The sequence below is a fragment of the Neoarius graeffei genome, chromosome 7 (genome assembly GCF_027579695.1).
Source record: "Neoarius graeffei isolate fNeoGra1 chromosome 7, fNeoGra1.pri, whole genome shotgun sequence".
Taxonomy (NCBI): domain Eukaryota; kingdom Metazoa; phylum Chordata; class Actinopteri; order Siluriformes; family Ariidae; genus Neoarius; species Neoarius graeffei.
This window is the reverse complement of record NC_083575.1, coordinates 80,990,669-81,013,860: the sequence shown is the minus strand read 5'-3', so window position 1 is coordinate 81,013,860 and position 23,192 is coordinate 80,990,669. Positions and strand designations below refer to the sequence as shown.

Below are 23,192 nucleotides of genomic sequence, written 5' to 3'. Positions count from 1 at the left end.
ACTCCTGTGGTTACCAGAGGACCAGCCCCCCACTGTAACCCTAGCTATGTAATAGGTGATAGGCCGAGAGCTAAAAAAAAGGAGATCGGTGCTGCCCAGTGTGCCTCAAGGACCTGGTTAGTACTGGGACATCAGACTGCCTAGGAAGACCAAGTCCTGGCATGGGAAGGTACCTTGAGCTTTTGAATAAATAAAAATGATGGAATTATTGAGAAAATGTGTATCAAATGATGCAAAGGTCACCACACACACACACACACACACACAGTGAGACTAAGTAACTACAAGAAACAGGATGTAAACAAACTTGACCCATGAAGTAAATCAACACAAACATACTATAACACATACTAAAGCCCTCTCAACTTTGTAGGCTGCCAATCACCCGCCCAAGTTTATAGACTGTTTTAATCATAATATATGAATATGATCATTTGTCTCTTTAAAACCTGACCCAGCAAAAGATACTTTTACATTTGTCCAAAAACTTCACAATGAGTGATGGCATGAATGAGTTTGTCTTTAAGTATGTGGATGCTGCTGTAGTTCGGAAGACGTAAAATGCCGTAACAAGTCTGGGCCGAGGGGAAACGGTCATCTGCATCATTATAGTTGCATCTCACAATTTTCAGCTGCAGTTTAGAGAGTCCTCCTATAGGCAAGCAGTCTGTCCCATAGACGAAAGCTGGAAAAAATGTTGAAATGGCTTGAAAAGACATTGCAGATGCTAAATGTGTCACTCTCCCTGTGCATACAATGAGCAAAATAAATGAACATAAGATCAGTGGGTGGTAAATACAGTATACTAAATTTTATTCTTTACACATTCACTGGATATGAGCCATTGTGTGCTCTGATTGGCTACTCTACTACTAGGAGATCAGCTCATGAGTACAAAAAAACCCCAAATGGCGGAGCATGTTGCTGAACCAACCAAGGATGCAATAAAAACAAAACTCCAAAAATTAAGTATTTAAAAGGAACAGAAATAGCTGATAGAAAATAGTTTTTCCCCCCAGTATCTCCTGTTCCACACTCCAGCCCAGCCAGTGGTGGTAATGCACCTTTAATTTGGTTTGCCAACTGCCAAAAACCCTAAAGAAGAAGAAGAAGAAAACCCCAAAGCATAGCATTTTCACAAATTGCTACTGTCATTTTGCCGGTTTGCTTACATTCTAAGCGGAAATGATTTTGTCGGACGTTTTGTATAAAGTTTTTATTTATTGAATTTGCAAAAAATAAAAATGCCCTGTTTCTCAAAATCCAGTGAATGTGGTTAGAATAAAACAGTTATTCCACTCAATCTTGTCATACATGGCTTATAACCAACTCGGCGCTACGTGCCTTGTTGGCTATCAGCTCATGTACGACTCGATTTCATGGAATAACTGTTATATTATATTTCATGAAAATGACCCTAAAACAAAAAAAACTAAAATTTGATGAATCTACTACATATCCATTTTCAGTTATTTAAATAAATAATGTAAATTTATTTCAGATGCTTTGTTCCCAAAGCTTTTTTCATAATATGAGAATAACGTAACAATGGTGAGATTCTTCTCATAATAATAAGATCCTGATGAGAATTTTTTTCTTGCATGATAGCACTGTGCATGCCAAAATTGAACTTACTTAGAAACAACTTCTTTTCTTCTTCATTCAGCTCGAAGAAAACAGTCCAGAAGTTCTGGATGAGTTCACATGAGGGTCCACAGAGTTCATATGTGACTCCCTGATGAAAATAAAATAAAAGAATGTAAATAATTTCTGTTATAGTATGTAAAATTGTGAGAAATAAACTGTCTGATCAGTTTGTACCTTCTGGAGCTCCTCCCACTCATATTTCAACGTGCCATAGAGTAAGACTCTGAGCTCTTCAGGCTTGAACATCTTCCATAAATTAAAGGGGTTTGCACGGGAAAAACCTTCCTCAAACTTCTTAAACTGCTTCTTTACAGACTTGTTAAAAACAAAGTCAACGTACAAGTCCACATATTTCTGCCTGTAGAAGAAGAGAATACATTAAGCTGTGATATAACTTCATATAAACAAGCACACAAAGAGCGAAATTCACAGGTGGATGTGGGTTTGTTTGTAGGTCATGGAAGGCTCAAGTTAAAAACAAAACAAAATAGCTAAATCTCTGTTTTGTTAAACACAACCAGAACTCAAGAAAACACAGATTTGAAAAAGCAAAATTATACATAAATCAGAAAGAGGGAGCAAAAGCAATATCTCATCTCATTATCTGTAGCCGCTTTATCCTGTTCTACAGGATCGCAGGCAAGCTGGAGCCTATCCCAGCTGACTACGGGCGAAAGGCGGGGTACACCCTGGACAAGTCACCAGGTCATCGCAGGGCTGACACATAGACAACCATTCACACTCACACCTACGGTCAATTTAGAGTCACCAGTTAACCTAACCTAACCTAACCTAACCTGCATGTCTTTGGACTGTGGGGGAAACCGGAGCACCCGGAGGAAACCCACGCGGACACGGGGAGAACATGCAAACTCCACACAGAAAGGCCCTCGCCGGCCACGGGGCTCGAACCCGGACCTTCTTGCTGTGAGGCGACAGCGCTAACCACTACACCACCGTGCTGCCCCCAAAAGCAATATATCAGCAAAATTTAGCAAGCAGTCAGCTGGAGAGATCCAGGGCATATTGGGGAAAAGAATGATGGAGAGGAAAAGAGGAAGACCAAAGATGAGATTTATGGATGTGGTGAAGGAGGACATGAGGATGGTTGGTGCTATAGAAAAAGATACGGAGGACAGGAGGACATGTAGGGATATTATATGCTGTGGCAACCCCTAAAGGGAAGAAGAAGAAGAAATCCGCTGAACAGAAAAAAGCTCAAGTTGTGTGTAAATTGTGGAAAGCTTTAAAAGTAGGCCAACATCCTTAAAGAATGGTTCCCAAGGGTTCTTTAGATAAGAAACAGTTTTAGCTTTCTCTAAGGAACATATTCTGAAAAGAAAATTCTTAATTAAAAAGTTCTGCATACTGTATAAACATATAAATGTAGGATTAAAAAAACCCCAACCTCCTAGACAGTTCTAGATGAAATCTGTCATTCTGTTTGAGTATACAGCCATTTTTTCCCTCATTTTTATGAATCTGGGTTGTAAAGTAAAGAATCACTGAAGATTATTAAATGTGGCTTAAACAAATGTTGGGATGCAAATCACAAATCCTTCTTAATTTTTATTGCATCATTAAATGAATATTATGTGGACAGATTTACTACAGGACAGTTAGTTTTGAAGGCTGTTTTGGTACTCCCAGAGCTCCTTCAGTATCCATCCATCAATCTATTATCTGTAATTGCGTATCCTGTACAGGGTCACGGGCAAGCTGGAGCCTATCCCAGCTGAATATGGGTGAGAGGTGGGGTACACCCTGGACAAGTTGCCAGATCATCGCAGGGCTGACACATAGACACAAACAACCATTCACACTCACATTCACACCTACAGTCAATTTAGAGCCAACAATTAGCCTAACCTGCATGTCTTTTTGTTCTGTGGGGGAAACTGGAGCACCCGGAGGAAACCCACGCAGACACGAGGAGAACATGCAAACTCCACCCAGTGGCTCCACAGAGGGCCACTGGGCTCGAACCCAGAACCTTCTTGCTGTGAGGTGACAGTGTTAACCACTACACCACCGTGCCACCCCTCCTTCAGTATTTAATTGTAAAATTGTCTCTGAAATGATATTATCTACATTTACATATTGTGGCAGCGGGGGCATGGCCAAGTGGCAGTTTGTGAATGGAGGACGGGGTCGGGGAAGGTAAGTGGCTAAGTCATTACACCTGCTGTCAATTAATGTGTGTGTTTGTTGCAGGGACAGAGCATAAAAGGAGGGGGAGAGCAGAGAAGAGGCCCTCCCGACCACAATGCATGTGTGTGTGTAGTGTGTGTGATAGTGTGAGTGAGTGAGTGAGTGAGTGAGTGAGTGAGTGAGTGAGTGAGTGAATGAGTGAGTGAGTGAGTGAGTGAGTAAAAGCTGAAAAGCTAAAACAAGTGAAATAAAGTGCTTGTGTGTGACCATCAACTCTCGCCTGCTGTGCTTCTGTGCTCCACCCACATCAGGAATTGCTACACATACAGTATCATACTGTACCTATTGATATTAACATTTTTAGACTTTAGTGTTATTACAAAGTGTTAGTTTGTTTATTATTATATTTTCATAACCAAATAGAAAATACAGAATGAACTATCTAAAAGTGGAAGGCCAACATGACACAGTCAACAATTATTCTTAGTTTTTTTTTTTTTTACAACATCAGTAATAGAGATTCATGCCAATTTAAGGACAGTGTTGTTATAGAATGGGCTGCCTTTCATTTTCATAGAGACTCACCAAAACTGGAGAGTTGAAGATTGGAAAATACAGGCTTGTAGTACTTGAGTCCAGGATTCGGACTCGAGTCCGACTCGTGCCCTAATTTTAGTGACTTGACTTGGACTTGAGCACTGATGACTGGGACTTGGACTTGGACTCGTGGATGAACTGCATTAGGACTCGTAAATTGGAGACAAGGACTCTGATTTTTTTCTTTTTTCTTTATTTTTGTAACACGCCATAATAATTTGGAATAAAATATTCATATTTACATTAATTTTTATACTAATTTTGTGCAAGAGTGTCACACCTGTGCGCCTTGGCTCGTGCATCAGACAGACTCTCGGGCATGCTCCGGACAGCACGCGTGCCAAGCGGGCTCTCGTGCAAGCACTGTAAACAACTCGCACCTGCACAGGATTGAGGCGCAATCAGCGCGCCTATATAAAAACTGTGAAAATGCACTTAGCAAAGTATTGAGTTGTGTTGCTGACACATTACTGAGCCTTATTTCCTTGTGTGAGTTCCTGTTTCTTGTGTTTGATTCTGCCGAGTCCATGATAGCCTGTTTGTGCCTCGCTCGACCTATTGCCTGTTTCACTGTTTTATGATTTTGCCTGACATTCTGGATTGTTTACCTTCTTCACTTGTATTAATAAACACACCTTCTGCACTTACATCCGTCTCCCCACCATCTCTGACAGAATACTTCGCACTCCCTGACAAAGAGAATGCACATTCACCTGTTCATAAAGTACATCATGCTCAGGAACAAGCTAATGTCAATGGTGCTAAAACAGCCACCGTCAAATGGTGCGGTTGGAGTGTTGGACTCGACTCGGACCCAACTTGAAAATTTTTTTAATGACTAGGACTTGACCCCTCCTAGAACTGCCACCTTATTGTGGTGGAGGGGTTTGTGTGCTTGAATGATCCTAGGAGCTATGTTGTCGGGGGCATTATGCCCCTGTTAGGGTCTCCCAAGGCAGACAGGTCCTAGGTGACAGGCCAGACCAAGAGCAGTTCACCAAAACCCTTATGGATAAAAAAAAAAATCAAGGACCGTGACATTGCCCGGTATAGTGCAGCTGGGGTCCCACCCTGGAGCCAGGCCGGGGGTTGGGGCTTGTATGAGAGCACTTGGTGGCCGGGCCTTTGCCCACGGGGCCCGGCCGGGCTCAGCCCGAAGCGATGATGTGGGCCCGACCTCCTGTGGGTTCATCACCCACAGAGGTAGCTGTAGGGGGCTGGTGCAGTGTGGATTAGGTGGCAGTCAAAGGCAGGGGCCTCGACGACCTGATCCCCGAACACAGCGGCTAGCTGTTGGGACATGGAATATCACTTCGCTGGGGGGGGAAAGAACCTGAGCTTGTGCGGGAGGTTGAGAGGTACCGGCTAGAGATAGTCGGGCTCACCTCCACGCGCAGCTTGGGCTATGGAACCCAGCTCCTCAAGAGGAGCTGGACTCTCCACTTCTCTGGAGTCGCCCATGGTGAGCGGCGGTGGGCTGGTGTGTGCTTGCTTATAGCTCCCCAGCTCAGCCGCCATGTGTTGGAATTTACCCCAGTGACCGAGAGGGTCGCCTCTCTGCGCCTTTGGGTTGGGGAGAGGGCTCTTGCTGTTGTTTGTGCCTACGGGCCGAATAGCAGTATAGAGTATCCGGCCTTCTTGGAGTCCCTGGGAGAGGTACTGAGAGGTGCTCAGACTGGGGACTCCATTGTTCTACTGGGGGACTTCAACACTCACGTGGGCGACGACAGTGACACCTGGAGGGGCGTGATTGGGAGGAACGGCCTCCCTGATCTGAACCCGAGTGGTGTTTTGTTATTGGACTTCTGTGCTAGTCACGGTTTGTCCATAACGAACACCATGTTTGAGCATAGGGATGTTCATAAGTGCACGTGGCACCAGGACACCTTAGGTCGGAGGTCGATGATCGACTTTGTTGTCGTTTCATCGGATCTCCGGCCCTATGTCTTGGACACTCGGGTGAAGAGAGGGGCTGAGCTGTCAACTGATCACCACCTGGTGGTGAGTTGGATCCGCTGGCGGAGGAGGAAGCCGGACAGACCTGGCAGGCCCAAATGTATGGTGAGGGTCTGCTGGGAACGTCTGGCTGAGCACTCTGTAGGGGAGGTCTTTAACTCCCACCTCTGGGAGAGCTTCTCTCAGCTTCCGAGGGAGGTGGGGGACATTAAGTCTGGGTGGACCATGTTCTCTACCTCCATTGTAGATGCAGCTGTTTAGAGCTGTGGCCGCAAGGTCTCTGGTGCCTGTTGTGGCAGGAATCCCCGAACCCGGTGGTGGACACAGGAAGTAAGGGATGCCGTCAAGCTGAAGAAGGAGTCCTATCGGGCCATGTTGGCCTCTGGGACTCCGGAGGCAGCTGACGGTATCGGCAGGCCAGGCGTGCTGCAGCTCGGGCAGTTGCGGAGGCAAAAACTTGGAACTGGGAGGAGTTCGGTGAGGCCATGGAGGAGGACTATCCGTCTGCCTCAAAGAAATTCTGGCAAACCGTCCAGCGCCTCAGGAGGGGGAAGCACTACTCTGCCAACACTGTTTACAGTGCGGGTGGGGAGCTGATGACCTTGACTGGGGACATTGTTGGGCGGTGGAAGGAATACTTCGAGGATCTCCTCAATCCCACCATCATGTCTTCCACTGAGGAAGCGGAGGTTGATGACTCAGAGGTGGGCTCGTCCATTACCCAAGCCGAAGTCACTGAGGTGGTTTTCAAGCTCCAAGGCACCAGGGGTGGATGGGATCCGCCCTGAGTATCTCAAGTCTCTGGATGTTGTGGGGCTGTCTTGGCTGACACACCTCTGCAGCATCGCGTGGCGGTTGGGGACAGTGCCTCTGGAGTGGCAGACTGGGGTGGTGATCCCTCTTTTTAAGAAAGGGGACTGGAGAGTGTGCTTCAATTATAGGGGAATCACACTTCTCAGCCTTCCCAGGAAGGTTTACTCCAGGGTACTGGAGAGGAGAATTCGGCCAATAGTCGAACCTTGGATCCAGGAGGAACAATGCGGTTTTCGTCCTGGTCGTGGAACACTGGACCAGCTCTATACCCTTCATAGGGTGCTCAAGGGTTCATGGGAGTTTGCCCAACCAGTCCACATGTGTTTTGTGGATCTGGAGAAGGCATTCGACTGTGTCCCTCGTGGTATTCTGTGGGGGGTGCTTCAGGAGTATGGGGTTCGGGGCTATTTACTAAGGGCTGTCCGGTCCCTGTACAAATGGAGCAGGAGTCTGGTTCACATTGCTGACAGTAAGTCAGACCTGTTCCCAGTGCATGTTGGACTCTGGCAGGGCTGCCCTTTGTCACCGGTTCTGTTCATAATTTTAATGGACAAAATTTCTAGGCGCAGCCAGGGGCCGGAAGGAATCCTGTTTGGGAACCACAGCATTTCATCACTGCTTTTTGCGGATGATGTTGTCCTGTTGGCTTCTTCAAACCAGGACCTTCAGCATGCACTGGGGTGGTTTGCAGTCGAGTGTGAAGCGGCTGGGATGAGAATCAGCACCTCCAAGTCTGAGGCCATGGTTCTCGACCGGAAAAGGGTGGCTTGCCCTCTCCAGGTTGGTGGAGAAGTCCTGCCTCAAGTGGAGGAATTTAAGTATCTTGGGATCTTGTTCACGAGTGAGGGAATGATAGAGCGTGAGATCGACAGGCGGATTGGTGCAGCATTGGTAATGACCGAAAGAACAAGATCGCGGATACAAGTGGCCGAAATGAGTTTCCTTCACAGGGTGGCTGGGCGCTCCCTTAGAGATAGGGTGAGAAGCACAGTTACTCGGGAGGAGCTCGGAGTAGAGTCACTGCTCCTCCACATCGAGAGGAATCAGCTGAGGTGGCTCGGGCATCTCTTTCGGATGCCTCCTGGACGCCTCCCTGGGGAGGTGTTCCAGGCATGTCCCCCCGGGAGGAGGCCCCGGGGAAGACCCAGGACATGCTGGAGGGACTATTGCCGCTTTTCCACTACAAACGCGGCTGAGTCGGGCTGAGCCGTGCCGTGCTGAGTCGGGCTGAGCGGGGCTGTTGGAGTTGCATTTCGACTACAACCGCGCTGAACCGTGCTGGCTGGAAGTGGGTGGACACATTGGGTGGAGTTAGCGAAAGTGGGTGGACGTCAGGTGATGTCGTTAAGCAGCGCAAACAGTGACATCAGTGAGCTTTTAAGCGGTAGTTTCACGACCCGGAGAGTAAACAATAAACATGGAGGACATGGAGTCGTTAGTGTGGCTGGTCTTGGTGCTGTGGCTTGTTGTCACCGACAACGCGGACAGATACTGGCAAGAGCGTATAGATGAGGCGAGGCGCATAAGGCTTCAGAAATTCTCGTAATTCGTAATTATTCTCCTTCCGGGTTTGCGGTGTTTACAGATCCCAGCGCGCTCGCGGGGCGTGTGTGGGCATGTGAGGACACTCCTCCTCACCAATCAGTGCACAGGGGAGTGTCTGCTCACGCCCCCAACCTCACTCGGCACGGCTTGGCTCGCTTCAGCCCCACTCCAAAACGGTGCGAGTTTTAGGGGCTAAGCAGGGCTGAAACGAGCTGAGTCGTGCTGGTTTTTGGTAGTCGAAACGCGAGCCGTGTCGGGCTGAAGTGAGCTGAAGCGAGCTGAAAAAGGGTAGTGGAAAAGGGCCAAAAGTCTCTCGGCTGGCCTGGGAACGCCTCGGTGTTCTTCCCGAGGAACTGGCCGAGGTGTCTGGGGAAAGGGAAGTTTGGGCTTCCATGCTCAGACTGCTGCCTCTGCGAACCGGTCCCGGATAAAGCAGATGAAGATGAGACGAGACTAGGACTTGACTCAGACTTGAACACTGGGGACTGGAGACTGGACTCAGACTCGAGGTTTCGTGACTCGACTCCAACAAGGGAAAAAGACCAGAGAATGTTACTCCAGTCTTCACCTGTCCAGTTTCTGTGATCTTGTGCTCATTGTAGCATCTAATTCAAGTTCTTGGCTGAAAGAGTAGAACCTAATGTAGTCTCCTGCTGTTGTAGCTCATCCACCTTAAGGTTTGACTGCTTGTGCATTCTGAGGTGCTATTCTTGGCTGAGGACTACAGTTGACTTGCTAACTTTAGGACTGCAGTTGTCACGAACAGTTTTGCACTCAAGTTTCCATCAATGAAGAGTTATAACATCAACGAAACTGACTTCATGTTAAAACTGTTAATTTTATAGTCATGCTGTCTGTTGTTGCCCAAATGAGGATGGATTCCCTTTTGAGTCTCGTTCCTCTTGAGGTTTCTTCCTCATGTCGTCTGAGGGAGTTTTTCCTTGCCACCGTAGCCACAGGCTTGCTCATTGGGGATAGATTAGGGATAAAATTAGCTCATGTTTTAAGTCGTTCAAATTCTGTAAAGCTGCTTTGCAACAATGTTTATTGTTAAAAGTGCTATACAAATAAACTTGACTTGACTATTCTGCTCACGATGGTAATTTAGAGTTTTAAGTTAAAGTAGAATTTTGGTCAGCTTGAACCAGTCTGGCCATTCCCCTTATGGCTTCTCTCACTATCTAGGTATTTCCACCTACAAAATGTATCTGGGGCCAAGCCTAGGAACATTGGACACTAGGTGTAACCAATTGATAGAGATATCTGTTTGGCATGCTTGAAACTGGTATAGGCTGTCCTGATTGCTACTTGTTTTGGTTAGATAAATGTTGAGATTTATCTTCGCTTGCACATTCTGCTCTCTGCTTAATTAAGGGTATCCTGACCAGTAATGTAATTTTCCACCGCCCATTTACATTGCCTTGTCCTACATAGATCATTTAACTTTGTCAATTACATTATCATTATCCAGTCATATAGCTACAACACACTATTGATTGTGTATACACACTTGTGTTTGTCCTACAATAAACTGAGAAACGTCTATGAACAATTGTGTCTGCATCAGTGACTGTTGCTCCTGGATCGATCTGTAAGGTAGAATCTCTTGGGCATCAGAGGTCTACATTCCTTGATCATACTTTCTCAACCCAACCTCCTTCAATACCGACAGATCAAAACCTATCAGTTTTTTAGGGGCTCATCCAGGATCTCCACGTGGAAGGTAAGATAATTTTTTTTCATTAAGTACATTGGGCTCCTTTCTTCCATCTGAAGATCTGAAATTTGGTTATTCCAAATCACACATATACATGGATCATATAAATAGTCCTATGGTGCTTCCTAGGGCCGACTGGATGAAGTAGTTTTTGGTTATCCCAGTCACACACATATGTGCATCATATAAATAGTCCTGTGGTGTTTCCTTGGGTCAATTGGAAGAAACTGTGATTTTGATCTGTTTGATTTTGATTCCTCTAATTCTGATTTGTCTGATTTGCCAAAGTTATCCATATCTCAGAGTGCTTCAGGGAATAAGAGGGTTGTTTAATCTTATTCAACCACATATCTTCTAAAGCCACCATATACTGTGTGGATATGGTCTCAGTGGTGTTCCCAGAGACAGGCTGAGAGGTTTATACACTCTAAGCTGAAAATGATTTCCCAGTATTATAGTTTGTTGAAATTTTACCTCCCTCTACCTCCTTTAGTGTTTTGTCTTCTGTGTTGTGTTTTATGTGTATCAAAATGCATGGAAGTGGTCAGTCTAAAAGTCCTAATTCGAGATCCAAATTGTCTCCTTCAAGATAATAATGGGCCAACCATTCCCAACCCCTTGGACCAAAAGTAACCCTGGTGTTTCATTTACCGGTGATCTGGATGTGATTGTCGGTGATTACTTAAACTTTGATTGAGAACTTGACCAGTATACAAGTCATGTCTCTGGTTCTTTCTCTCTGCCTGCAGAAAAGCCTACTCATCCATTTCTTCCAGGTTCCAGGTGATCATGTATTAGTGTACAGCCTGAACTAGAACATCTGATGAGAACGGCTGTCCTTACTGACTCCCAATCACAAAAGTCATCTTAAAAAGTGTCCATCATCCCTACCTCTTCTTGTCTCACCCAAAAAGACAGGAGCAATACAGCAATCAAGAAGTCCTTAGGGGACTGCTTCTCATCTCACCTTTTAACATACACATTAAGTAACCTTTATATTAGCTTTCTCATAACAGTCACTTATGAACCATATGCTGGCACGACTTGTGAATGCCACTTATATAGCCATAACATTGCAATACCTCAAACTTAAAGATGAGGAAAGTGCATCAGATACTTTCAGGATCTTATATGGTAGTGGTGAACCCTTTAGAATTTTCTATATTTCTGCATAAATATGACCTAAAATATCAAACAGATTTTCACACAAGTCCTAAAAGTAGATAAAGAGAACCCAGTGAAACAAATGAGACAAAAATATTATACTTGATTATTTATTTATTGAGGAAAATGATCCAATATTACATATCTGTAAGTGGCAAAAGTATGTGAACCTTTGCTTTCAGTATCTGGTGTGACCCCCTTGTGCAGCAATAACTGCAACTAAACGTTTCCAGTAACTGTTGATCAGTCCTGCACACCAGCTTGGAGGAATTTTAGCCCATTCCTCCGTACAGAACAGCTTCAACTCTGGGATGATGGTGGGTTTCCTCATATGAACTGCTCGCTTCAGGTTCTTCCACAACATTTCGATTGGATTAAGGTCAGGACTTTGACTTGGCCATTCCAAAACATTCACTTTATTCTTCTTTAACCATTCTTTGGTAGAACAACTCGTGTGCTTAAGGTCGTTATCTTTCTGCATGACCCACCTTCTCTTGAGATTCAGTTCATGGACAGATGTCCTGACATTTTCCTTTAGAATTCGCTGGTATAATTCAGAATTCATTGTTCCATCAATGATGGCAAGCCGTCCTGGCCCAGATGCAGCGAAACAGGCCCAAACCATGATACTACCACCACCATGTTTCACAGATGGGATAAGGTTCTTATGCTGGAATATAGTGTTTTCCTTTCTCCAAACATAGCGCTTCTCATTTAAACCAAAAAGCTCTATTTTGGTCTCATCCGTCCACAAAACATTTTCCAATAGTCTTCTGGCTTGTCCATATGATCTTTGCTGCTCGTCTGCAGTTTGCTAATGTTCTTTTTGGAGAGCAGTGGCTTTTTCCTTGCAACCCTGCCATGCACACCATTGTTGTTCAGTGTTCTCCTGATAGTGGACTTATGAACATTAACATTAGCCAATGTGAGAGAGGCCTTCAGTTGCTTAGAAGTTACCCTGGGGTCCTTTGTGACCTCGCCGACTATTACATGCCTTGCTCTTGGAGTGATCTTTGTTGGTCGACCACTCCTGGGAAGGGTAACAATAGTCTTGAATTTCCTCCATTTGTATACAATCTGTCTCACTGTGGATTGGTGGAGTCCAAACTCTTTAGAGATGGTTTTGTAACCTTTTCCAGCCTGATGAGCATCAACAATGCTTTTTCTGAGGTCCTCAGAAATCTCATTTGTTTGTGTCATGATACACTTCCACAAACATGTGTTGTGAAGATCAGACTTTGATAGATCCCTGTTCTTTAAATAAAACAAGGTGCCCACTCACACCTGATTGTCATCCCATTGATTGAAAACACCTGACTCTAATTTCACCTTCAAATTAACTGCTAATCCTAGAGGTTCACATGCTTTTGCCACTCACAGATATGTAATATTGGATCATTTTCCTCAATAAATAAATGAGCAAGTATAATTTTTTCTCATTTGTTTAACTGGGTTCTCTTTATCTACTTTTAGGACTTGTGTGAAAATCTGATGATGCTTTAGGTCATATTTATGCAGTAATATAGAAAATTCTAAAGGGTTCACAAACTTTCAAGCACCACTGTAGAGGACATTGATAGACATGTCTCTTTGGCATGCTTGAAACTGGTACAGGCTGTTCTGATTGCTATTTGCTTTTACTAGTTAAATCTTTGAGATTTATCTTTGAACACACATCTACTCTTTGCTTACTTAAGAATATCCTGACCTGTAATGTTATGTTCCATCACCCATTTACATTGCTTTGTCCTACATCGATAATTTAGCTTTCTGAATCACATCACCATCATCCAATCATACAGCTACAACTCACTTGAATGTGAATATATACAACAATAAACCGAGAAACATCTCTGAACAGCTGTGTTTGCGTCGGTGACTGTTGCTCCCAGATATATCTGTGAGGCAGAATCTTGTGGGTGGCAGAGGTCTACATTCCTAGACCATACTTTGTAAAGCCAAATATGTCTGAAGGTTCACAGTCATCCGGGTCATAATAAACTGTAGGTGCTAAAGAAGGCAACTGGACTTGCTTGAAATTCTTGAAGACATTTCACCTCTCACCCTAACACCTACAGGATGACTGAGAGGGTCAATGACCCATGTGACCTCAACAGCTCTCCTTATGGTTGCTTTTGGTCCACTAGAGGATAAATACCTGGAACTTCCCACTCATCAGACAGAACTGAAAAAGCCTTTTGGATGAGAGGTGAAATATCTTCAAGAATTTCAAGTACCTGGAACGACCATCACTGAACAGAGGAGGTGGTCTGAGACACCACTTATCAGCCACCTACAATGCAGTCCTTGGCACACTTCTCAGAAAACTGAATACACATCCACACCAAGGCCCTGTCCACACGGCAACGGATTCAGGTGACTCCGATACAATTGCTTATCGTTTAGGCCTGGCATCCACACGGCACCGGCATTTTGGGTGCCCAAAACGCAATCTTTTTGAGAACGGGTTCCAGAGTGGAAAGTTCTGGCAACGTTGCCGTTGTGAAGTCGTCTGGATGAGTAGAACGGATTTGTTTACTATGACGTCACAACCACATGACTGTGAGTGCTTCACGCCGAGTAGAAGTGTAACAAACTCGATGTGAGTTGTCAACAAATCCTATAACTTGGTTCATGAAACGCGCTTACAAAATATTTTCACTGTGAATATTTATTGTGTAATGGTGCAAAGTGTGTGTGAGAGAGAGAGAGAGAGAGAGAGAGAGAGAGACTCTGCCCTTAGGGCAGAGTCAATCCCGCCAGCAAAAATAGGGAAAAAAAGGAGCAATCTCACCTCTTCAGATGATGGTTTAAGTCCTACAATACATTCCTCAAAAAGGGTGTAGAAGAGCAAATTAATCCATCAATGTGTAGCATTCAATTTATTCCGGACCATTAAAGACGCCACCTTCCGCGTAGAATCATACGTCATCCTCGCCGCCATATTGGATAGGTCAAAGCGGAGAATAAAGATTCATGTGCTGCATTTAACTGTACCAACAGGTTTACCGTCCAAACGAGATCACATGGGATTACCTTTCACAGGTGAGAAACAACAAATTAATCCATCAACGTGTAGCATTCAATTTATTCCGGACCATTAAAGACGCCGCCTTCTGCGTAGAATCATACGTCATCCTCGCTGCCATATTGGATAGGTCAAAGCGGAGAATAAAGATTAGCTGCGTTTAACTGTACCAACAGGTTTGCTGTCCAAATGAGATCACATGGGATTACCTTTCACAGGTGAGACTGGAAAAATACTTTTCATTGTATTTGGTCATTATAATGTAATTTTACGAACAGATTTTCCTGACTTTGTGGCTAATATGAAGTCTCGCGCATAATAGTTTATGCGCATGCGTCCTTACTTCTTCTATTGTTCTGGTGTCTCCGAAGGGACCGTCTTACAGCGCCCCTAGAGGTGTGGCATGTGTATTCCATCGTTTTCAGCAAGCGTTGCATTGCCATATGGACCTGATATTTTACTGATCGTTGCCCATTTGGACGCGATATATTTTTAAATAACATCTCGTTGCCGTTGTCGTGTGGATGTAGCCCAAGTCTCAGCTGACTTCAATGATTCACATGATGGCAGAGAGAGCCAATGACCCACAGATCACCCAAACGACTCTCTAGGCTGCTAACACCGCTCACACCTGGCCTCCAGTGACCCTAACACCTACAGAATGACTGAGAGGGTCAACAACCCATGTGACCTCAACAACTCTCCTTAGGATTGCTTTTGGTCCACTAGCGGATAAATACCTGGAACTCCCCACTAGTCAGACAGAAATGAAGAAGCCTTTTGGATGAGAAGTGAAATGTCTTCAAGAATTTCAAGCAAGTCCAGTTGCCTTCTTTAGCACCTACAGTTTGTCAAGCCAATCTCCTTCAGTACAGACAGAACAAAACCTATCACCAGTCCATTTAACAACATCTATTTGGGGGGTGGGAGGAAGCTGGAGAGCCATGAGGAACCCCACACAGGGACAGGGGTAGAAAATGCAAAACTTCACACAGACAGTAACCAAATCTCAGGATCGAAGTGGGAGTTGTGAGATGGCAACACTACTTGCTGCACCAACATGCCACTCCTTCTCTAACCAGTGGAAGATTATTGTGTTGCAGTTGTAATTTTTTTGTAAGTTTTAATTGTTACATCTGGTCTGACTTGTTGCTCAAGTGGGTAAAAGGTTGTAAAACAGCTGATGGAAAAGGTTGGGAAGATCTTCTCTAATAGCATGAATAAATAGAAATAGTGGTTAAAAAGGAGGCACTTCATACCTGTTGGCTTTTGTGACTGGGATTTCTGCTCCATTTGGAATGAGCTCTTTCCCTTTCACCTGAGAGAAAACAAAACTCATACAGGCACTACTGACCTTTCAAATGTCTAGTAAAACCCATATAATTAATCTTACTGTGAAATCCAAATAGAGCATCTCCAAAACGTCCTCATCTTCCATCAGTACATCTTTTAGACTTCTATGTTGGGAGAAAACAAGAAACATGTTTTTTCAAGTTTATTTAGAATTTACAGGGAGTATGGTATTTGTTAAGAGAAATGATGTTCAACCTGGCCTCCACTGGTGACAGCTCCTCCAGGTCACTGAAAGTTGGACTGCGGTTCAGCAGCTTCTTGAACAGTGCCACTGGGAACCCGATGTTCAGAAATGCATGATTGTAAAAGGCCAATCCACAGATGATGCCAATGTAAAACAATTCCTCCAGAGTGGAATCAGAATCCTACAATGAATTAAAAATCAGATAACGTCACCAGTTTTGTACTGATTTTCTCTCCAAGCATAACTGGAAATCCATTTCCACTTACATCAGCAGAGAACCAGAAGAGTCCCGAGTCCTCAGATGCTTGGATTACACTGGAGGCTTTTGTAATTTCCTGTCCGAGCAGGGTGAATAATGCAAGACGCAGACCTCCATCATCTATCCCATCCTCTAGAGAAAATGTCACCTGTCCACAAGAGAAAAATGTTATTTAAACAAAGTCATTTAACATTTTTCAGTACCATATAATAAAATAATCATATCATCTTAAACAAACCTCTAAAGGGAGAGAAAAATTATGTCTGTTTTCTTTCAGGAACAGAAGTGTATCAGTCAACACCGTTTTTCTGTTCACACACAGTTTGTTTACACATGTGTAATACTGCAGAGGCCCCGGCTTTTGTACCTGTAAAATCTTTGGGGAAAAAAGAGATCACACAATGTAATTACAACTATAACTTTTATGCCAAATGATTGCGTTTACTTACGTGGAATACGATGCATTTACACTCAGTGTCAATGATAAATGGATAACATGCAAGTTGTTGTGCACTTTTCTAGAACAAACAAACAATAAATAAATGCATAAATAAATAAATAAATACTTGACCAAGGCAACCAAAAATATTATGAATATCAGAATTTAAAATCATATACAAATCCCATAAAATCATGACTACATACCAAAAAGTTGATTAAAATACCGAGTTGCCCATCATTGACGAGCCAAGGCTCCTAAAAGTAGACAGTGACAGGACAGTGAATAGAGACAGTGGTAGAGCTGCTTGTCTGCTAGTAATGATAGGGTTGTGATTTCAAATCCCAAATTTGTGAACATTCAGAGGTAGAAAATTGCCTTGAACCATCACACATATTCTGTATCCTATAACTGATATGGTTTTCCCCTCCCTGATTTGCATCACATTGAACACCACATGTTTGTGTTTTTATTTTGGTTCTTTCTCCCTGGTTGTGTTCATATGTTCCATGTTTCTCCGTAACTAGCTGCATATTCATACCCTGTGTGATAAACTCTTGGAAACATCTCTTGAAATTCAATGTTTTTGTTCAGAACTGTCGTATGAAAAAGAGACCTCGCTATGCTTATAACTTTAAGGCCTGCAACATAACTCAACTCAAGGATGCCATTCGCCAGTCTACTACTCTGATTGGGATTTTTGATACTCCAAACACTGATGTTGCTTGGAATACATGGAAAACTGAACTTTTCAACATCATTGATACCCATGTACCAAAAGTGAAAGTGAGATCAACAGCTACTCCTCCCTGGTTTGACGGCGATATACCTCCTTAAAAGAAAAGAAAAGAAAAGAAAAGAAAAGAAAAGAAACAGCTAGACGTGCTACAAAGAGATCTACTAGCTCCATGCTGTGGGATAAGTATAAACAGCTTTGAAGGGAGTTAAAACATCTAATAGACAAGAAATAGAACTTTAGCAACAAGATTGTAAAGTTTGCAGATGACACGACCGTGGTCGAACTCATCTCGGGTGAGAAGGGTGAGCTAGCATACAGGGACGAGGTGGAGCGGCTGTCAGAGTGGTGCAAGTCAACAATCTGCTCCTTAATACCACCAAAACAAAGGAGCTGGTTATTGACTTTAGGAAAAACAAAGCTGACATCCAGTCACTCATCATCAATGGGGCCTGTGTGGAGAGGGTCCCGGTGTTCAGGTTTCTCGGCCTTGAGCTGGAGAACGACCTAACCTGGAGTGCCAACACCAAGGAGCTACTGAAGAAGGCGCAGCAGAGACTGTACTTTCTGAGAATCCTCAGAAAGAACTGTCTCCCCCAAAATCTGCTCCGGGCCTTCTATCGCTGCTCCATAGAGAGTGTACTCATGTACAGACTGTATGTTTGATACGGCAGCTGCACATCCTCAGAGAAGAAGACGCTCCACAGGGTCGTTAGGGAAGCAGAGAAAACAATAGGCTGCCCCCTCCCAACCCTGGAACAGATTTACACCTCCAGATGCCGCAGGAAAGCAATGGACATTTCAAAAGACTCTTCACACCCCGGTCATTGTCTCTTCCAGCTTTTGCCATCAGGCAAGAGATACAGAACAATGAAAACCAGGACAAACCACCTAAAAAACAGTTTTTATCCCAAAGCAATCATGGCTTTAAACTCAAGTGTGCAATAGAACTGTTTTTGGCCAATGTGCAATTTGTGCAATATATATATATATATATATATATATATATATATATATTGCACAACTCAAATGTGCAATAGAACTGTTCTTGGCCAATGTGCAATTTGTGCAATATATATATATATATATATATATATATGTGTGTGTGGGGCGGCACGGTGGTGTAGTGGTTAGTGCTGTCGCCTCACAGCAAGAAGGTCTGGGTTCAAGCCCCGTGGCCGGCGAGGGCCTTTCTGTGCGGAGTTTGCATGTTCTCCCCGTGTCCGCATGGGTTTCCTCTGGGTGCTCCGGTTTCCCCCACAGTCCAAAGACATGCAGGTTAGGTTAACTGGTGACTCTAAATTGACCATGAGTGTGAATGGTTGTCTGTGTCTATGTGTCGGCCCTGTGATGACCTGGCGACTTGTCCAGGGTGTACCCCGCCTTTCGCCCGTAGTCAGCTGGGATAGGCTCCAGCTTGCCTGCGACCCTGTAGAACAGGATAAAGCGGCTACAGATGATGAGATGAGATATATATGTGGGTGTATATATTTTCTTATCAGTGCAATCCATGTACATATAGAACCATACAATAGATTTCTGTTTATATTCTGTTTATACCATTTTACCAGTGCAACTCTGTATACTTGACTATTTATTTTTATACTTTATTTGTTCTCCCCTTTTTTTTTTCTTTCTATAACTCATAATGAGTCAACAGCACCTTCAATTTCGTTGTACCTTTGGAAAAGTGACAATGACAAGATAAGATAAGATAAGATAAGATAAGATAAGATAAGATAAGATAAGATAAGATAAGATAAGTCTTTATTATCTTATCTTATCTTATCTTATCTTATCTTATCTTATCTTATCTTATCTTATCTTATCTTAAATACAAAGAATACACAAAGTCGCTGGGGGAAGCTATTAAGGATAATCCAAAATGCTTTTGGTTGTTTTTTTGTAGCAAAACAAAGACTGACTCTATTCCAACAAGAGTCTTTTATAATAACAGTTCCTTCATATCTGATGCAGACAAGGCTGAGGCATTCAACAAGTTCTTCTTCTCAACGTTCATCAAAGATGACGAGGAGGTACAGTCATCGTTACCAAACCGAGAGAATTCTTTCCTGTTGACCAGCATCATCCTCACAGAAACCAAGACATCAAAGGTGCTTAAACAGGTGAATCCTCAGGCTCCTGGACCAGACAAGTTGCCGTCGTTTGTTCTCAAGGAATGTTCAGAAGAACTAACGCCATCATTATGTATGCTGTTCAATCTGTCTCTTGCTCTTGGTGCTGTACCTAAAGAGTGGAAAACGTCCCTTGTTGTTCCAGTGCATAAGAAAGGAAACAAGGAAGATGTAATAAATTATCGCCTGATTTCATTGCTCTGTGTGATCTCTAAAGTTATGGAATGTTGTATATTTAACCGTGTAATGGACCATTTTTCTCGATCATTTACCAACTGCCAACATGGATTTTTAAAGGGACGTTCTACTATCACACACCTGCTCTCTTTCTACCATAACGTCGGTCAAAGCTTGGATAAAGATATGCAGACAGACATTTATTTAGACCTGGCTAAAGCTTTTGATAGTATATCCCACAAGAGACTGATTTTCAAACTGTCTCATTATGGCATCCCTGATTCAGTTCTGCAATGGTTTGAAAGCTACTTGAAAGACCGTAGTCAATGGTGCATTGTTCAAGGAGTTACATCAAATAGTCTTCCAGTGCTTTCTGGTGTACCTCAGGGCAGCATTTTAGGCCCTCGCTTGTTTCTTCTTTATATTCGTCAATAACACCATAGTTCTTTTTGCCGATGATACTAAGTGCTCTAAAGCAATAATCAATACTGAAGACTGCTCCTCCTTGCAAGAAGACTTGGATAACTTGAAAAGCTGGAGTCAAGATTGGAAGCTGAGATACAATACATCAAAATGTAAAGTATTATCTATAACCAGGAAAAAGAACCCTATTGAACATGTGTATCAAATTGGAACTGACTCTTTAGCTCGTGTATCTTCGGAGAAGGACTTGGGTTTATAATTTCTTGTGATTTAAAATGGGACGCACATGTTATGTTATTTCTAAATGTTATTGCATGCTGGGTTTTCTACATAGGCATAGCCCTTGTAGTTTCGATTTATCTACTAGAAGACTGTTATATCTAGCTTATGTAAGATCATATATAGATTATGCTAGTGAAATATGGGCACAGCGGCACGGTGGTGTAGTGGTTAGCGCTGTCGCCTCACAGCAAGAAGGTCCGGGTTCGAGCCCCGTGGCCGGCGAGGGCCTTTCTGTGCGGAGTTTGCATGTTCTCCCCGTGTCCGCGTGGGTTTCCTCCGGGTGCTCCGGTTCCCCCACAGTCCAAAGACATGCAGGTTAGGTTAACTGGTGACTCTAAATTGACCGTAGGTGTGAATGTGAGTGTGAATGGTTGTCTGTGTCTATGTGTCAGCCCTGTGATGACCTGGCGACTTGTCCAGGGTGTACCCCGCCTTTCGCCTGTAGTCAGCTGGGATAGGCTCCAGCTTGCCTGCAACCCTGTAGAACAGGATAAAGCGGCTAGAGATAATGAGATGAGATGAGAAATATGGGCACCCCATTCTATAGGTAATGTCTCTAAATTCGAAAGTATATAGAGGAGGGCAACAAAGTTTAATTTAAAATGGAGAGATAGTATTAGTTATAAAGCCCGATTAGTTAAATTTAATTTACTGCCAATATCTTATCGTCATGAAATCAGTGATTTGCTATTCTATTTTAAGTGTTGTTTAGGACTCAGACTTTTCGATTCATGAATTTATTAAACCTAGGGTGCCATTTCGTACTACTCGTAATAGCTCTGTTTTTGATTTGATAATTCCGAAGTGCGAAACTAAACTCTTTTAGACGAGTTATTTTAACAGATTGCCTAAGCGTTGGAACACCCTGCCAGTTTCTTTACGTTCTTGTAGATCTGTTAAGCAATTTAAATCTCAGTTAACTACTTATTATACTAATGCTTTTAACAATGCTTTTGACATTAATGTTTTTAATACTTGGAAATCCATTTGCCTTAAGTGCTGCTCTTCCCAAAATATTTTAACAACTAATCCTTGCTGTTATTGAGTAGGTTTAGAGATTTTCAGTCAGTTTTTAAATATGAATAATATTATAAACGATATTAGGCCATAGTAATTGGAACATTATAATTGTAAATTTTATATTCTTTTGTTATGAGATTTTTAGAATATATTTTAATTCGTGGTTTCCACAAGCACGTTTCTGTGAGGCGAATATTTCTTAGGCTTCTGCTGAACGGCTTTTGAATATCAGTTAAGTAAAGATTATTATTATTTAGTTCTATTTATATGTTTTTTTGTGATTTGATGTGATAATGTATTTATATTTATTACTTAGTTCTATTTATATGTATATGCTTTTTTTTAATTATTATTATTATAGGGCACACTGTTATTGAAGCCTAGCTCTATTGTGTGACCCTCACTTTTTTTTTTTAAATTATGTGTTTATTTATTGTATCTGAGGTGGAAGCTTAATAAAATAAACTATATCTTTGCAAAGTTGTATTGCGTATTGTGCAATTAATTCTGAGCCTTTTTGTTGTGATTCTGTTTTTATGAGTTCCTTGTTTCCTGAGTTAGACTCCTGCTTTTTGCTCCATTTATCATCATGGATTACCTGTGTTAACCCCATCTGCCTGTGTATTGACGTCTGCTATTGGACCATGGTAACGAGTCCAAGAAATACTCTAATAAGCATCACATTCTGTGTCCAGTCCCTAACCAATTTTTACAGTAATTCCCCATTATCCAACAGATAATTCCGGTCCACTAATTTGATTGGTCAAGCAGCATTCCAAGATTGCCTATACTTCTGACGGGCAGGTTACCCAGTGTTACCCGGATTTTGCAAAATTAGACTTCCATGTAAAATTTAGTGAAGATCTGTCGAGAAATGGTGACATTAACCCAAGACAAACAAATATCCAAACATCCACTACTGGGATATTTGGACACTGGGGCCCAAATATAGAATTTCTGAGTTCTGCCAAATTGTGGTCATCTCCCGTACCTACATGCCAAGTTTAGTGAAGATCTGTTGAGAGTTTGTGTTGATAAATGTAACGTGAAAGGCATTGAGGGAGGGGATGGGTGGATGTTGTGCCCCCCAGGGACCTCCCTGGGGCCCATACATTAATTTTGTTTATATCTGCAAAATTCCGGGCCATCCCTGGACCTACTTGCCAAATTTGGTGAAAATCCATCGAGAAATGGTGACGTTAGCACAAACAAACAAACAAACAAACAAACAAACAAACAAACAAACAAACAAACTTTGCTGCTTATTATACTAGATAACCGCATTTGGATGTTTCACTGTGTGTATCACTCTGCTCATCTGTGTTTGCCACATAAAATGGCAAATTATTCTTTTCTCGAATATAACTTTTGCTTTAAAATATGAAAGCATGAAAATGAAAGTAAAGAAGGGACACCAGTTTTCCCAGAAGCACTTTTAATGCGAATGTACATATCAATGTGAGCTAGTTAGTGAGCTAACTGACATACTTTAAATCAGTGGCGGCTGGTAGTCTTTCAAACAGGGGAGGCTGGCCGGTTACGATATTTCCAAATTTTAAAAGAAAA

General features: G+C 42.9%; 1 protein-coding gene across 1 annotated transcript in view; it reads right to left on the bottom strand.

The window, feature by feature from the left end:
- Nucleotides 1–285: 285 nt before the first annotated feature.
- The window catches only part of LOC132888932 (probable E3 ubiquitin-protein ligase HERC3), a 65,143-nt gene continuing 42,236 nt past the window's right edge, over nt 286–23,192 (bottom strand). The window contains exons 16-25 of the mRNA XM_060925022.1: nt 17,060–17,110; nt 16,864–16,932; nt 16,653–16,790; nt 16,401–16,562; nt 16,167–16,315; nt 16,012–16,075; nt 15,878–15,936; nt 1,822–2,005; nt 1,636–1,735; nt 286–685 (exon numbers count right to left, since the gene is read on the bottom strand). Of these exons, the coding sequence (XP_060781005.1) occupies nt 471–685; nt 1,636–1,735; nt 1,822–2,005; nt 15,878–15,936; nt 16,012–16,075; nt 16,167–16,315; nt 16,401–16,562; nt 16,653–16,790; nt 16,864–16,932; nt 17,060–17,110 (1,191 nt within the window). The 3' untranslated portion in view covers nt 286–470. The remainder of the gene's footprint in view (nt 686–1,635; nt 1,736–1,821; nt 2,006–15,877; nt 15,937–16,011; nt 16,076–16,166; nt 16,316–16,400; nt 16,563–16,652; nt 16,791–16,863; nt 16,933–17,059; nt 17,111–23,192) is intronic.